This window comes from Zonotrichia albicollis, chromosome 10 (genome assembly GCF_047830755.1).
Source record: "Zonotrichia albicollis isolate bZonAlb1 chromosome 10, bZonAlb1.hap1, whole genome shotgun sequence".
Classification (NCBI taxonomy): domain Eukaryota; kingdom Metazoa; phylum Chordata; class Aves; order Passeriformes; family Passerellidae; genus Zonotrichia; species Zonotrichia albicollis.
The window spans coordinates 18,436,998-18,452,546 of NC_133828.1; the positions used below are offsets into that span (position 1 = coordinate 18,436,998).

Here is a 15,549-nt window from a genome sequence, read left to right on the forward strand (position 1 = left end):
AAAGTAAAAGTAATTTTAAGTGTCAGGCAGAAGAATTTAATTAAAGGAACTGAATTTTCAAACTTAACTAGTGATGGATCGTAAGGGTTTTGTGGGTTTTTTGTTGTTTGAAGTATTAAAATGCTCCATAATATTTGGTTCATTTCTCTGTTTCACAGATAAAGTTTTATCAAGAAAAGGTAAGAGATCAAATAGTTTACAAAAGTAAAATTACCAACTGTGTTTAGAATTGCTATTATCTGTACAGCAAAGTGGGAAACTCTGAGGGACTAGTTTTTAAATTAACTACCTGAGCCATGTGATCTAGCAAAGCCTCCAAAATATGAAAACTATGCTTAATCTGGTAATGACTTTTTTGATCTCTTACTACCAAAGCAACATAATTAGTGTTGATTTCTGGAAAGTTTCTCCCTGAAATCCCCTTAACTTTACTCTCAATAACATGCACAAATCCTCCCTTAAACCTGTATAGCAAATGTTAAGGCTGAGATTTTTGAGTCCAGTAAAGCTCAGATGCCCAATGCCTACTGAAACCTAGTTGCAACAAATGGACTTTCACAAAAGGCCTAGCCCAACATGCTGTTTTCCAGTACTTCAACTGAAGACACATTTTGACTTGAATGTGGCTGTAACTGCAATGACAGGAAGCAGTGTGGTTTAAAACAGAACTCAATAATTTATTGCCAGCATTACATCTTCCTGACACCTTGAAGTTCCTCTTGTCCTTCACCCCTCATCTGCTGCAGCAAAAGGATCAATGCAGAGAGTGGCACCTCCAGCCTTGTGCCCACCTCCCTGCAACTGAGGTTAAGTTCTTCTCAAACTACAGTGAACTTGGCAGGGGGCAGCTTTCCATACTCAGCATCAGAATATCTCCTGTTGTACCATACTTCTATCTAGGCCTGCCAAGGGTAGGGGTTTTAGGTTGGGATGGGGTTTTTGCACTCAGCTTGGCAGTCACGGTGTGTTATTGGTACTGCAGAGAAGAGATAATGGTTAGTCAGTGTTTGAACACCTCAGTCATGTCAATAACTCACATCATTAGCTTACTTCTCTAGCTGGTGTGGGGGAAAGGTTTCTCTTGTAGTCTTTATCCAGCCTCTGTTGTGTAGTGCTGTGATACTGATGCCTCTTACTTAACTTATTCTGCCATTCCTAGTTTTTCTATGGTGGAATTTTTCGGAGTTGATTTCCTTTTTTTTTTTTCCTTAGTGATGCTGGCTTGCTCGCAGCTTTATTGATAGCCTGTAATTAGCTGTAGGTTTTCACTAGCTTTATATGGACCTACAGTTAGCTTGGACTCTTAGGACTCTTGGCATCATAATTCAAAGTATTCTACCCTTAGCTCTCCTAATAGCTTCTCGTAAATGAGTTCATGTATATGTCACTTAATAATTATACATAATATATATTGAGTAAACCTGGCAGTATAGCCACTCACAGCTTCTTCTAGACTCTCCAATGAAAATAGCTTTATTCTTTGTAATTTTGAGGGTGTGGTTTGGAGGTTTTGAGTTGGGTTTTTGGTTTCGGTTATGTTTCAGTTTTGTTGGTTTGGGTTTTTTAAATGATCCTGCTAATCTGTTGTTGTTAAATCCAGATGATGCTGGTACACATGACAGCCACTGAATGTTAGTGAAGCTATTTCTCTGTTCTTACTTTACTTTGTTTCAGTCCAACACCACAATAAGCTGGTGGTTTTCCCACTTATGATCACAGATGCAGAGAGTTAAGGCAATACCTCCATATTTTCCCTCTGCACTTGGGTCCAACTTGCAGGTACTTTCCACGCAGTTAATGGTGCCCAGTTCTAAGCCGAATGCTTGTCTTCAACCCAGCATTCAGGGAAACTGTTTTAAAGCCTCCAGCACCAAAGAAATCATGTGCATGTTTGTGTGTGACCATCACATGTTTGCTGTCTGGCAACGCATCCATATGTCATATTACATCAGTTTTGGTGTTTAAACATCCCACATAAACTCTCACCTAACAATGGTCATGAGCTGTGGAGCTCCCATCCATAGCTAAGATCAGCACATCTCATAGCTGAAGAGTTACTCAGATTTTGTTTGGACCCATCTCAAGAAAGTCCATGCTGCTAAGAGAAATTTTCCACCTTTTTTCTGCTGCCACTCCCCCAGAGCATTTACAGTGTTTGCTTACCTTGGGGCTCAGGAGGGAAGCAGTCTTTCCAGCCAAGCTGCTGTGTTAGCCTTTAATCAATTGTTGGGAGGAGCCATAGTTAAAACTTTTACTTTTTTCCTAGATTGATGACTTCCTGACTTTCCTTGTTTCTTGCTTACAATCCCAAATGCATGGGTTTGTATCCACTGAAAGGTACAGAGGGCTTTGGAGGCCCACGTAGCAAAGAAAGGACACTTCAGCAGACCTCAACTTAGAAACTAAAGAGAATAGCAAAGGTTAATCAGGAGACTGCTTTTATCAAAAGTTTTCTAGTCTGTACTGGTGAAACATGTAAACTGATCAATAGCTTTAAAAGCCAGGTGTATCCTCTTGCTTTAAAGCTTTTTCCAAAACAGTCCTTCCCAAAAGCAAAGGATAACTTTGGAAACTGCAGACAAGCTTCCTAGAGTCCCATCCAGTCTGTAGCAGAGTTAGTACTTATTCTATCTTCTTTCTGTTTAGGACATGCTAGAAGGAGATTGAGAGCCTAAGGAAGTTAAATTTCTGCTGAACTGTCAGCATAATTTTCTATTCTCCAACAAGGCACTTTTACTGCCTGTCTTGGACCATGACACTGATTTTGCTCCAGCTGGTTTAGCATGACAGGCATGGGGCTTACTATAAGAAAATACATACTTCATAAAATAAAGATGATAATCATAAACTTGGGGAAACAGCTGTGGGGGATAATGAAAGATTTCTAAGTGAGTGGAAGAAAATGTCTTTTCCACTGGAAGATATTTTCACTTTTTACCAGAAATTACTGAACTCTTCCCAATCTGTAACCAGAGTAGCCCCAACTCAAATCCATTGCCTGAACCATCCTCTCTGTCCCCTATATCCAGTCACAGCCAAAGGCAGTGAGGAACAGCTACTAGACCAGTCCTACAGAGGCACATTTGCTCAGCTGCTCTGCCTTCAGCCCCAGTACTGCCCTCAGGACCTCTGCACTATGTTCCAGTATATAACACAGATAAGGCAGTAAATCATCACACTGCCTCATCTTCAAGTGAAGGCTTTTCCAGTTTAGGACCATTGATTGCTTTGTCCCAAATGTTTGTTTCCTTTGTCCCTTTTTTCCTAACTCAAAAGTTGGAAACATTGTCAGGAATCCATTCCTTCAGAAAAGAACAAGATAAGGTAATATACAGTACTACTAAATCTAGTGACCTCCATAAACTTCCTAAGAACACATGCAGTTTGCAGAAATGCTTTTTAATTCAGCTTATTAAAGAGCATGTAAAAGACGGATAATGCTTAAATTGTGTGTGTACATTGGTGTAGATTTTAAGGATGGAAGAGAGCATAAAAAATTCTTAAACTATACAAATATGTTAACTAGGCTTTACAAACTGCTTTCACTTTGGACCTGGGCCCAGAGTGTAACCATATTATGATTTCTTGGCATGAAACTACAGCTCTGATGGTTTCATTCTTCTGTGAATGACTAACACTTTACCAAAAACTTTGTTTAAACGCAGAAGAATGGGTGACCTTCAAACAAATAATTTTTCAGTACCTGAGAACCTGGCTAGGAACAGTGCAGGAAGCACATGGGGCTGGGCATTGTACCTTGAACACCATGCCTTCCTTTTATCCTGCCCCTCATGCCATCCTCAGGCCCCATCTGATTGGTGTCACTGCAGGGAAGTATCTCCACCTTGCTCTGTGTGAGAACAAAGGGCTTCGCTACGTGTTTGCAAACCGGTTTACTTCTTGCAGCCTTTCAAAGTGGTTCACCAGGTGGTGCTTTTCTTGCCAAAAGGGAGGCTTAGCTCAGCTCTTGGGTTCCTGTTGACTTCCAGACTCACTGGGAACTGGATGCCCTCACCCAGAGTTCTGAGTAAAGCAAAAAGATGCAGCCTTGGTTACTAAATATTTGTTATCTACCATCACCCTTTAGCTGCTTATTGGTAAAATAGGTAAGTGGTTGTAATAGGTACATGCCTGGGGGAATTCCAAACAGGAAAGCAAACATTTCCATATGTAGGTGAGTTGTTTCCCTGCTCACAAAAGCCTAGGTTTCAAATACGCTGCTAGCATGGAGTTTTGATATTCATGTTGCTGCTTTCTGAATAGGAATGAAATAGGCTTTGCACTACAGTGGGGAAGAGTGTCTGGTCTGGAGAGAAAAGCAAATATATTGGAATTAACACCTACACAATTCAGAAAATGCATTGCCTTCAAACCATCAACAGCTTTGCGCATTGGCAGCTTCTCTGTCAAAGAATTGGCTGTTACAGGGACAGCCAGCTCAAACCAGAGAGCTGCTGGATGAGAGGAGGTGGCATCCTCCTCTCCCTGAAAATCTGCTGAAGCCCCAGATTTCAGATGATTGGCATCAGCACTCTGCTTTGACTCCTCTATATGCAATGAGGTCCTCAGTTGCCTTCCTTCAATGCTAATTAACCAAATTCATATGCAAAGCTGCTGAGTGAAGCAGCCCTAGGTATAGGGTCTGTGGAGATGACTTTGCCCTCAGAAAATAGTCCAGATTTTAATCAGACTGTGTGAGCTAAAGCTACTCTGTGGCTTTAGGTGGCCATTGATAATGACCTTGGTGGAAGTCTCTCCTAACAGCTTGGGCTCTTGCTCAATCTCACTTCTTCACCTGGTGGGCATCCACATGAAAAAACAGAACACTTACAATTTTGTGATCCTTCAACACCAGCCTACCTGGTTGTGAAATGCAGAGGATGGCAAAAGCTGCACTTGATAATAAGTCTATTAACTATTAAATGCATACCCTGCAGCATGATGTTCTTTCCAATAAAACAGGCAGCAACAAAACCAGATTGCTCTGGATAGGGAGTGTTCAACAGCCCAAACTGGATTTTGGCAGGATGAACAACACAAACAGTAACAGGCCCCCTCTTGTAAAAAAAAAAAAAAATACATTAAATTGTTAATGCCACTATTTAATCAGAGCTTTGATCTTGATTCCAAGAAACGAAACCTCAAGCCAGTAGTTGAAATCTCTACAGCCAGCACAGGCATTGGTTTAATACTGACACAGAATAAGCGTCATGCTGCTGTCTGCTGCTAGCTCTCCCACTCTCCTTGGCCTAAGCCTACCTACTTAATCTAAAAAATCTAGGAGGTTTGGATTTTATTGATCACCAATAGATAGAATTTTTTAATGCCTTCATTCAAAAACAGCTGAGAAGCTTCCATTCTCCAAGAAAGGATGTCCCATGGCAGATCCTAGCCATCGCTTCCCTTGCTTCCCAAGCAAATCTGAAATTATTACAACAAAGTTTGCTTTGGTATTAATTTCCTTAATTAATTAATTAACAGAGCTCTGTTTGGAGCTCTCATTCTTTCAGTGACATATTACGTGTCAAATCCTACATGTTCCAAATCTTACCTTTATGAAAACAAATGAATTCTCTTGCTACTTCTTATGTGGGAGCATGTAGAATCTGGAGGTTCTCTGACCATCCTGCAGACAGGTAAAAAATGGCTTCCAGGACTGCACTTTTAGGGTATGTGGGGTTCTGTTAAACAGCCTGTACAGAACTCAGCTGGTAAATGCAAGCTGAGTTACAAGGGCAACTGAGTGACAGCAATGAAAGGAAATGTTCAGCAAGTCGAGACATTGAAAATTACTGAGATTACAGCAACAGTTAAGTACTGTGTGTCTTCAGTATTCAGGCCTTAAGTAACAGCTTTGCTTTTGCCGCAAAGGATTCCCTGCATAGCTCCTGGTTTTCTTCCTGAGTATTCTGAAATATATATATTCTGTATCTCATGTCTGCTTTGTGGTGTATTTCAGAAAAAGGACTGTATCAAGGGAGATCTAAAAAAGTATAAAATCAGGCCACTGCTTATGTTTATTATGTGAGAGGCATTTAGAGCATTTCTTCCCTGGAATCCACCCTCATTAGTGATGTTTTCTCAAATTACTTTGGCTACTTTAGGTGTCTCTTTAACAGAAGATGTGTCTATTTTTACTTGCCCTGCATTCACATCTGTTTCAGTCTTATCAGCAAATATCCATTCATTGGTCCTATCTAACTCTTTTACATCTATCTGCATTAAAATGTGTGTCACTCATTAACTCAGGGTTTGTACATAAATTAGTCTCCTATATGTCCTGTAGCAGTGTTATTCTTTCTGCTTATTGCATCACCTAAAAATAAAATTACATTTCATTTCTGGCAGATATCTGAATTCACATCCCTTAACTATTTCTTAGTTCAATCAGTCAATTTTTGCAATTAGATTGTGTTTGAAGTCCTGTGAGTTTGACAGAGTATTTGTATTCAGAACATTCTGTTTACAAACTTGATGGGTGTGGGGGGTTGTTTGTTTGTTATTTGTGCAAGAAATAAAAGGTTTCTGACTATTTTGTAATAGCTTTGAAAATTATTTAGATAGAAAACTCACGGGTCCACAAATCTGGACTGTATTAGCCTTAACCTTGTAATGAAAGACCAGCATCTAGAAGACAGCTCATATTTAAATATGAATTTTTAGTAATCTACTTGTAGTTGTATTCTGTCCTAGAAATCTATTTGAGAGATCATCTTTGAGCAGTTCTTCTAAGTGCTCCATAATCATGATGATTTTTTACTTCTTGAGTACTAAAATATTCTCTATGTAGGTATGTTCACACTGGGTTTTCACACAATTTAAAAATCTTTCCACACATAATATAATTTCTTGTAATAAAATAAGATATTCATGGCAAAGCATTATATTATACAGAGAATGCACTATTGCAAATATGAAAGGTAACCTCAGTCATCTAAATTAAGTCTTGAAAGTTAATGCTGATCTATAATCTTTGCCCAGGAGAAATGTAATAAGTCTTCACAAACAGTTGCATCAGATTTCTAGAATTTTATCTAAGTAACTCTACCCCAGCTGAATGATTAAATCCTTAGCACTCGAATATGGGTTTGTAATGGGGAGCATTTAATTTGTTTCAGTTCCCTGTACAAATAATTCTAATCTACAGCTCACTTGCCCTGGTTTGAATAATGTTCATATTTAACACAGTAAAATGCATGTGTCTAAACTTGGCTTGCAGTGCTGAAACAGCTTGTTTAGACAGACAGATATTTGATGGATATTTAGTATCTCAGATATGTTTATCACACTAATTCTGTTTATAATACTAACTCTATTTAGTTAGATGTGCAGTTTTTCCAGCAGATACACAAAGACTATTAGTATAATGTCTGAGCAAACTACCTGTAATTAGTTCCTGTCAAAACTGACGTAAAAGCAACAGGAAAGAAATTACCTCTCGTAATTCTTTGATAGTTGATGTTCTATTGTCTGACGCTAGGGAAAAAAAAAAGGAAATAATTTATTACTGCTATCATCTTATTTCTGTAGCATAGAAATTGCCTCAGAATTACATAACCATGTCCTTTGCACAGTTAGGTGCCCTTTGTTTGTAAATCATCTCAGGGGAATCCACAAAGCCACTACTGGCAGTCAGAGGTGGGAATTTTACGTCGTTTTCATGCTAAGCTTTTTCCCAAAAGTGCCCTGTTTCATGGTCAGTTCCTGGCAACAGTATCATGTAAACATCCTCCGCGTGTTTTAGACCTCCTTCTCCATAAAATATTGTCCCAGTAGTCTTCTGTGGCACTGCTGTGGATGGAGAGGCTTAGGGAATGTTTTACATTTGTTAAGAGTAAAATCTCTAGTCTCTTTTCCCTCCCTGTGAAGACAGAGCCCATCTCCAGGACAGGCAGTAAGTATAGTGGGTATCTTATTTCTTTTTGTTATCCTAACTGATCAGACAGTGTGTTACCAGACAATGAAATGGAGAAACATAAAAAACTTCTACAGAATTCTAAAGAAAGTTGCAGATGAAGAATGAGTATTTGAGTTTGCTCCAAAATCTTTCAGGACGCAGGTGTAAGCCCAAGGATTAAAAATTGGCTTACTTTATAAATTTGGAGTTACAAGAAATCAATTAGCTTGTCCTGTCCCATAGACTGTGAAATATCAGGGAGAGCAAAGAGAGAGAAGTAATCCTTCAGTTTGTAAAGAGAAGCAATAAATGTGAAAATTCAGGCTCATACTTTTAGACTAAAATTTGTTGTGGGCATAAAATACTCTTCCAGGAAATTGGTTTTCAACTGGGAAACATGCTATCAGATGTAATAATGATCTATGGGACCATCTCTTGTATGAATTCAAAAGTGCTGTAACTTCTGCAACATCCTCACTTGGGAGTGCTGGGTGCTAAAGCTCAAAGCAGAGCTTTATGAGATGAAAGCATGTTGCACTCCAAATGCATTTAGCAGCTGGATGAACAGCACAATTATGACTCCCAGTATGTGCCATTTACTTTGCAAACAGGGAGATTGATAAGTAAAGATCTGCTGGATTATTGCAAAAAAAAAAAAAAAAGAGTAGGCATGTATGGAATAAGAGAAAAATATATGTGGATCAGCTATTGTGTTTGAGCAGTAATGAATGAGAGAAATATGCTGTCAGTGTGTTCATCACCAGCCTTTAATGACACACCATGCCTATTTTCCCATCATTCATGTGTAGAGTGTTTAAGGCATGTGCTCAGGAGCAGCTCCAAAAGAAACAAGCAAACTACATCACTTCCTCCTGAACTATTCTCTAGGGTTGGTTTAGACATGAAACAGATCAGCAGTAATGTGAAAGTGGTGGAGCAGAAGGTTACATACTTGTCCAAATGGATTCATCAAATACCTGCATTTAAAAAGGTTTATAATAAATTGGTTACGTTCTAATGAGGCAAGGAATCTTTTGAAGTGTGCATAAAAGTGATTCTTTTCTTCTTTTTTTTTTTTTGTTAGATTAAAAAATGTGTTATAGAATTAAAAATTTACTTTGCTAGTGATGCATCATCTGTAGCTAAAATCAAGCAAAGGTAAGGGCTGCCACCTCAAGTCAGATACCAAATCTAGAGGTTGCAATATCATAGTGTCCCCCTAAAACAACTTTCAGAGGGAAAGGGTTCAGGGAGCAGAAGAGATAGTCTTCACAAATGCACTCTACAAGATGCAGCATTTGATTTAAGGTCTGGTCTTGGATAAACTGCAGGTAAACTGAGTTATACAATTAAATCAGACTGGCAGGTTGCATATGCACATGAAGTTCCAGGTTGCATGAGAAGCTGTGTGAAAACAGGATCAGACTGGGTCTTGAATTGCTTGAAAAGAAAGGGTGTTTTACATCACAGCAGGTTAAAACTTTATCTGGGCTTCTGGAGCACCATTGGCATAATCTGATTACTATCCAGGCAGGTGATGGCTGCTCCTGGATAGGCCTAAAGGAAATGAACATTGAAAGTATAAAAGAGTGCTCAGTGGAAGCGGAGTGGAATTCTGAAATTATTTGGGACTGAATGAATACTACAAAATAATCAATGCTGATAAATTTTAAGAAGTGTCTTGCCTGTTCAGATTTCTTAAGGTTTTAAGTACTGCTTAACCTTTCACTCTATCAAACTTGTTCTTATATCCACTGCCCTTATGATTTCTAACTTGGTCCAAGACATATTTGAGGGAGGTGTTGGAGCAGGGGGAGTGCTGTATTGGGTTGATTGGTTTGGGGTTTTTAGTATTTCTGATTGTTATGTTCTTTCACATCATTTGATATATTCTCATTATTCCCTTAAACTAATTCTATGAAGCTCCCATTTTGACACTAACATCTCATTCTAGGTGTTAAAGTACTGGCTATTCAATTCTCTCAAAGTAAAGCCATGAGTTGTACTCTTTCCTGCTAAAGGAAATTATGATTTACTGGCAGAGAGCCAGGGTGAAACTGACTGTCAAAAACTCTGTATTGTGCTTCCAGTTGTGCATCTCTCCTGGTTTGTAACTTACTGGGATTTTCTTGTGCTTCTAATTTCAAGCTCCAAGCTTATGCATTGCAATGCTTATCTTAATTTCTGCAAGCATAGTCTGATTACTTGCATTCATTTACAAGCCTTGTTCCTCAGACCAGTAGAAATTCTCTTGCTAATTAATTGTGTCTAACTGAAACACTAAGTGGGCTTTTAGGTCCATACAGGAAAACTCATAAAAACCAAACACATCAAATTTTTTTAATACCAAATACATGAAATGGTTTCTAGGTTTTGCATTTCTCATCACTAAGTCACTTTTTAGTCCCCCTGCATAGGGTTTGAGTAACCCCAGGAATGACACTGTGCCATTCTTTTTTTATGTCATCATTTCTGATACAGTTAATGTTAAATTGAAAAACTTAATGTTCAGAACATGATTCTTTAGACATCATTGAAAGAGAGCTCTATAAGAATAATTTTTCTTTATATCCTGTCAGTTAAGGCTCAGTTTTCCATTCTGATCAAGGTGAAAAGACAACATCTCTGAGGTTTTATGCAGGTTGAAGGGACTGTCTGCTCACAGCTATGACTTTGCAAGGGCACCCCTTTCTTTGTATAAAATAAATGTGACACATTTAGGGAACCTCAGCTTCCTGCATGTAAGCTGCAGTAAAATACCACAGATTTACAGATAAAAGCCAATCCTGCAGAAAACCCTCATACAACTGCACAAATCTGCAATAACTGCATGGGAGGAGTCTGAAGGCTTTCACTGAGAATGGGATCAATATGTCAAATAATTTATTCTCTCAAAAATTATTCTATCCAGGACTTGAAGATTCCTAGGAAGCACAAAAGTATCACTGGCCAGATCATCTCTCACCAGTAGATATTCATGGGGATCTCCATGTGTCACACTTGAATTTTAAGACTGTTAGAGAGTTTGTCACTGCTGAGGTAATTGCTAAAGGAACTTCTTAAGACTCTTCCCTAGAGCTGTACCAGTTAGAGAAATCTGGAATCTTAATCTGCTCAAAGCCTGAATGTGGGAAGAGTGGCTTGTGAATGACAAATAGTTAGAACTGCTTTCCAAGAGCTTCAGGGACAGTACTATACAGCCTGGAAACTGCTGAAACTGAGGATAAAAAACTCTAAATCTCTCATAACCTTTGTCCTTTGGAAAATTGGTTAAGTATGTCAGAAGAGATACTTTACTGTTCTCAAATGCTTCCTTTTAGGCATTCTTCCAGGCCAGCAATGGCTTTTGAATTTTCCCTAAAATAGTACTTCAGAGCATTGGCCATCCACCTGTGTAAAAGGGAAGGGAGCAGAAGGCTTTTTGGCACTGCCAATTCCTTTAGGCATCTGACTCAAGTGACATAGGTATATTGCAGATTATTTTCCATTTCAGGTCAAACCTTATATTTTCTTATATTAAGGCACTGAACATATAATTATGAGCTTTTTCTACCTCTTTAATTTTGTCTGAAACTGATCCTGACCCTTTGATTTTAATTACCCTGAGATGATCTTGAACTACATTTTAAAACCCTCTGTGAAGCAGACCCATGCTGTACATCTTAACTGTATTTCCCAATGTGAGGACTCCTGCTGTCCAGTCTTCAGCTATATTTGAACTGCATCCCAAAACTGAGGTTTGTAGTGAACACACACCTTCACTTACACCTCCCACCCCCACCAAGCCTTTCTCTAGAGCAGTACCTCCAATTCCAGTTCAGATGTGGGGTAGCTGGTAGTTATCCCTTCAATCTTCTCAGGAGAGAATTAAGGGCAAGGCAGTGCATCTGCTTAGGAATATTAGTTGTTCAATTTGTGCCTTTCTTTTATTCTGACTTTTAAAAGTGTACCCACCAGTATAAACAGATGGGGCTCAAAAGAGCAATTAGATTAGCAGAATTTCAAAACCCATGGCTTTTTATGACTGTATCTGTCTTGTCTTGGCCAAGAAAAAACATTATTATAATTCCATCTGCATAAAAGATGCTTACCACCTCCTCAACAATTTGTTCACTGTTATCTCTATCGAGCACTCCCATACCCTTCTCTGGTTTCTTATCACTGGTTGCTAACTGAGGAAAACAGCAAGAGGCAGGACTAACAGGGAGAGTTAAATTAGCCCACTTCCACACTTTACCTCCAGTAAATCTGCACGTGAATAAAAGTCTTCAGTAACCAGAAGAGATAATAGAAGAAAAACCATAGTTCAAGAGAAGCAAATCTCAGGCTGACTTCTCAGATGAAGGACTTTGCAGGTGTTCCCTGCAATGCTGTTCTAAGTCCATATCCTCTTACTGTAGACCTAATACTACTCATTCCATGTAGCTTTGGCATAATTATTGGCTTAACCTTAAACCATCCTCTCTCACAAAAAGAAAGCGCCTTGCCTCTGCATAGATGAGGTGTCAACTCTCCACAGCAAAGCACTGCTCCTGTTTCTGCAAGGAGAAACCTCATGCAGATACTGGAATTAAGCTGGTCTAAAAATACATCCAGCATCTTCTCTTTAACAGAGAATGACAGATCACTGCTGGGATTAAAAATGCAGCTTTACTGCCTGAAAGGGTTTTTTCTTATTCCTGTATTTCATTCTGTGTTCAAAAATTCGCCTGGAAAACTCTAAGCTTAGAGCTGATTGTACAAATAAATGTTCTGAATAAGGAAATAGAAGAAAATATCATCATTAATTTTATCTAACATGAGGAATCCTAAAACAAACCAGTTACTCCCACAAGAGATATCACACTCTGGAAAGAACATGGTAATTTATGCTTGACAACACAAAGCATAATGCGTTGTATTTTCCAGATTTATACCAGGTAAATCATGAGCTTATCTTTTACTTTAAATTTATTGATCATTAAAATCATCTGGTAAACCCCCAGCCTTCTAATAAAAACAGCGTGATCATAAGAGGAGTGTCAATCATTCGAGACAGGGTCTATGAACAGGCTGAGTGCTGTGCACCTAATTAGGTTTGGCTGAGCTAACTGCACTCTGAGCATATCTTCCCCTGCTTCAGCTGCAAAACCATCCTCAAGGCACAGCTAGTTTCCTATTCCCACTGTGCTGCCTTAATCTAGTAAACTTCCACCTTTGACCTCAATAAATATTTTATTTTCTTCATAGCAAGATGCTTGCTTTGTTCATCTGCAAGATTACTCACCCTGATTCCATCTCTGCATTAAATGTTTTTAGATTTGGGCATATCTATGAAGACAGATACACAGATACAGAATAGATAGAGAGGGATACATATGTGAACATATGATATATGTAGGATAATATCATATGAACATTAGCAAAGAGGCAAGGCAGACATTGGAATAGCAATGCTGCAGACTTTTCTGCAACAGCTTCTGGCAGTTGGAAGCAATCAAACACAAACACCTTGCTGCTTAGAACAAAATCAGAAATTTTCTGTGCTGGCTACAAGGAACTAAAAGCTAAAACAATTTTCAGGAAGGAGTGAGAGGGAAGGGAAGCTTTCTTCCTGTGCAAAGATTTCTATGTGAAAGAAAGCAAGCCATGACTCTTAATGATAGGTGAGCATTACTGCTTCATTGTAGATGTTAGGCTTATCTTTTATATTTTTCTCTGCCATTTTCAAAAAAAACCCTCTATTGAAACTGAACCTTGAGAACCAAAACTAATATTGGACTTTATTTCAGAGCTGTCTGAAGTGAGCATATTGATTTTTGTAGGTTTTGTATCAGCTTCTTGGTATACTGCATTTCTCATTCAGCCATGTAATATTTGGGATAATATTTTTCTGCATACCACAGGGTCCTAAATGCTGCTATCAGCTAGAGAAGCAAACACTGTCATCTTGGTCCATACTGAACTGAGTGTGTGTGAAGCCTTTCCTTAAAAAAGCAGATTTGTTATGTTATTTTGGTGGTTGTTACGGTGTCACGTACCTGGCAGAAATCAAAGTGCTGGTTTGGTTTTAGTGGGGTTTTGTTGTTTGGGTTTTTTTTTTTTAATGTGCATGCAGTGTACCTAAATAAATAACACGGCTTTCAAAATACTTGGATTCTAGCATCTAGGATTTCTCAGGAAATGGCAGAATTTGCTAAATGTCTAAACCCTTAGTTTAGCTGAAAATATTCATCATCCCCCTTCTCCTACCCCACCACTCACACACCAGCCTGGTATCGTGGTACATTCTGCCTTCCATAACAAATTTGGTGCATGGTCACAACCACATTTTTCAGTAATGACTGTGACATGCAAAGGACATGATTCAGCAAGAGTAACCACTCACTAACAGCACATTTACATTCCTATTGATTTGACAGGAGCTACTACGCAACTGAGTGAGGTAAATACTTACTTGGTAAAGGGTAAGTACCGTGTTCCTTTGTAAATCTGTTTGATCATCGTTTTCAGAGGAAAAAATTAAACTAAGTGGACTTCCTTTGGTTCATTAGGTGTCTACTGAAAATGGTTGTTTCAGGGTAATAGAAACCTTTAGAAATCTTTTTCCTCTTGGAACTTCACCAGCCACAAGCACAATGGCGGGCGGAGGGAGGAAAGTCTTACATCCCATTGTCTCCACAGGACTCCCTGTTCCCTACTGAACACCAGTGTCAATTTTTCCGAACAGCTTTGTCTTTCTGCCAAAGATAATGGACGTGTTTGAAGTGTGTGGGTAACGATTAAAACCTTGTCACTCACATATGGGTTTTTAGGTATTTCAGTAATCATTCCTTCCCTGTAGTTTGTGGATGCTTTGCAGTACTTAAGACTAAATTGTACTAAATCCTAGCTTCAAATATCTCAACAAAGTAGTAGAGCTATAGGTATCCAAATCGTGTACATCACAATTTATATATTTTTTTAGATCATTGTGGAATTAAGATCTCTAAAAAAGCTCTATCTGTCAGCTTTTTTGTTTTCTGGGAGTATGGTTTTGCTCCTCCTAGAACGTGGCAAAGTGAGACTAAAGGAAAAAAATGTCTGCCTCCTTTCTGAACTTAACAACATTATTTTTTCCAAAAACAGAAGAGAGTTCAAAACCAAAAAAATATTATTGCTAAATTTTAATCCCTTGAAAATAAGGTCAGGCTAAAGCAAACAAAGTCCATTGAGGAGAAGTTGGTTTTTTTAAGGCATTAACTTCAGTGGGGCTGTGAAAGTCTGCTTCAGTGTGTTCTCAAGGTCTCTCCCAGCATGGTAGTTGAGGGATAAAACTTAATTCTGGGCAGATCGTTCCTCACCAGTATCTCAGGACCAAATGCACACATATAGCATGTCCTCTGTGTCACCAGGGCTTGGCTGGCTAAGAGAGACACTGTGTGACAGCAGTCAGTGGTGAGAGACTTGAAGGGCCTGCAGTGAGAAGAATGACTGGGCAGGGAGGAGAAATAGTAACCTGAAGTCTCACATTTGAGCCCTTATCAGCAACAGATTTTTCTCATTCATCCCTCTGTGTCTGTTACTATTCAGTTACAATTCCACCTTGGCAAGCACTGCCACAGAGTAACCACCAGCATGAGTTTAAGTACTGTGTTTCCTGTCCTTCAAACAACCTTGCACTTGGCCTTGCT

The 15,549-nt window shown here is 38.9% G+C and overlaps 1 protein-coding gene across 10 annotated transcripts in view; it reads right to left on the reverse strand.

Moving 5' to 3' along the window:
* LOC102071129 (uncharacterized) overlaps positions 1-15,549 on the reverse strand; it is a 64,975-nt gene that overhangs the window by 25,154 nt on the left and 24,272 nt on the right. For 4 of the 10 annotated variants that reach the window (XR_012581938.1, XM_074548209.1, XM_074548211.1 and 1 more), the window contains exon 3: positions 7,436-7,476. The exons of 5 other annotated variants lie outside the window; for them this stretch is intronic. Coding sequence is in view for 4 of the 5 variants with exons in the window: in XM_074548209.1 (XP_074404310.1) it covers positions 7,436-7,476 (41 nt within the window). In the remaining variant the exon portion in view is untranslated. Of the gene's footprint in view, positions 1-2,859; positions 5,422-5,551; positions 5,627-7,435; positions 7,477-15,549 lie in introns of those variants that run through there. One more of the 10 variants, XM_074548212.1, reaches the window with a different exon arrangement.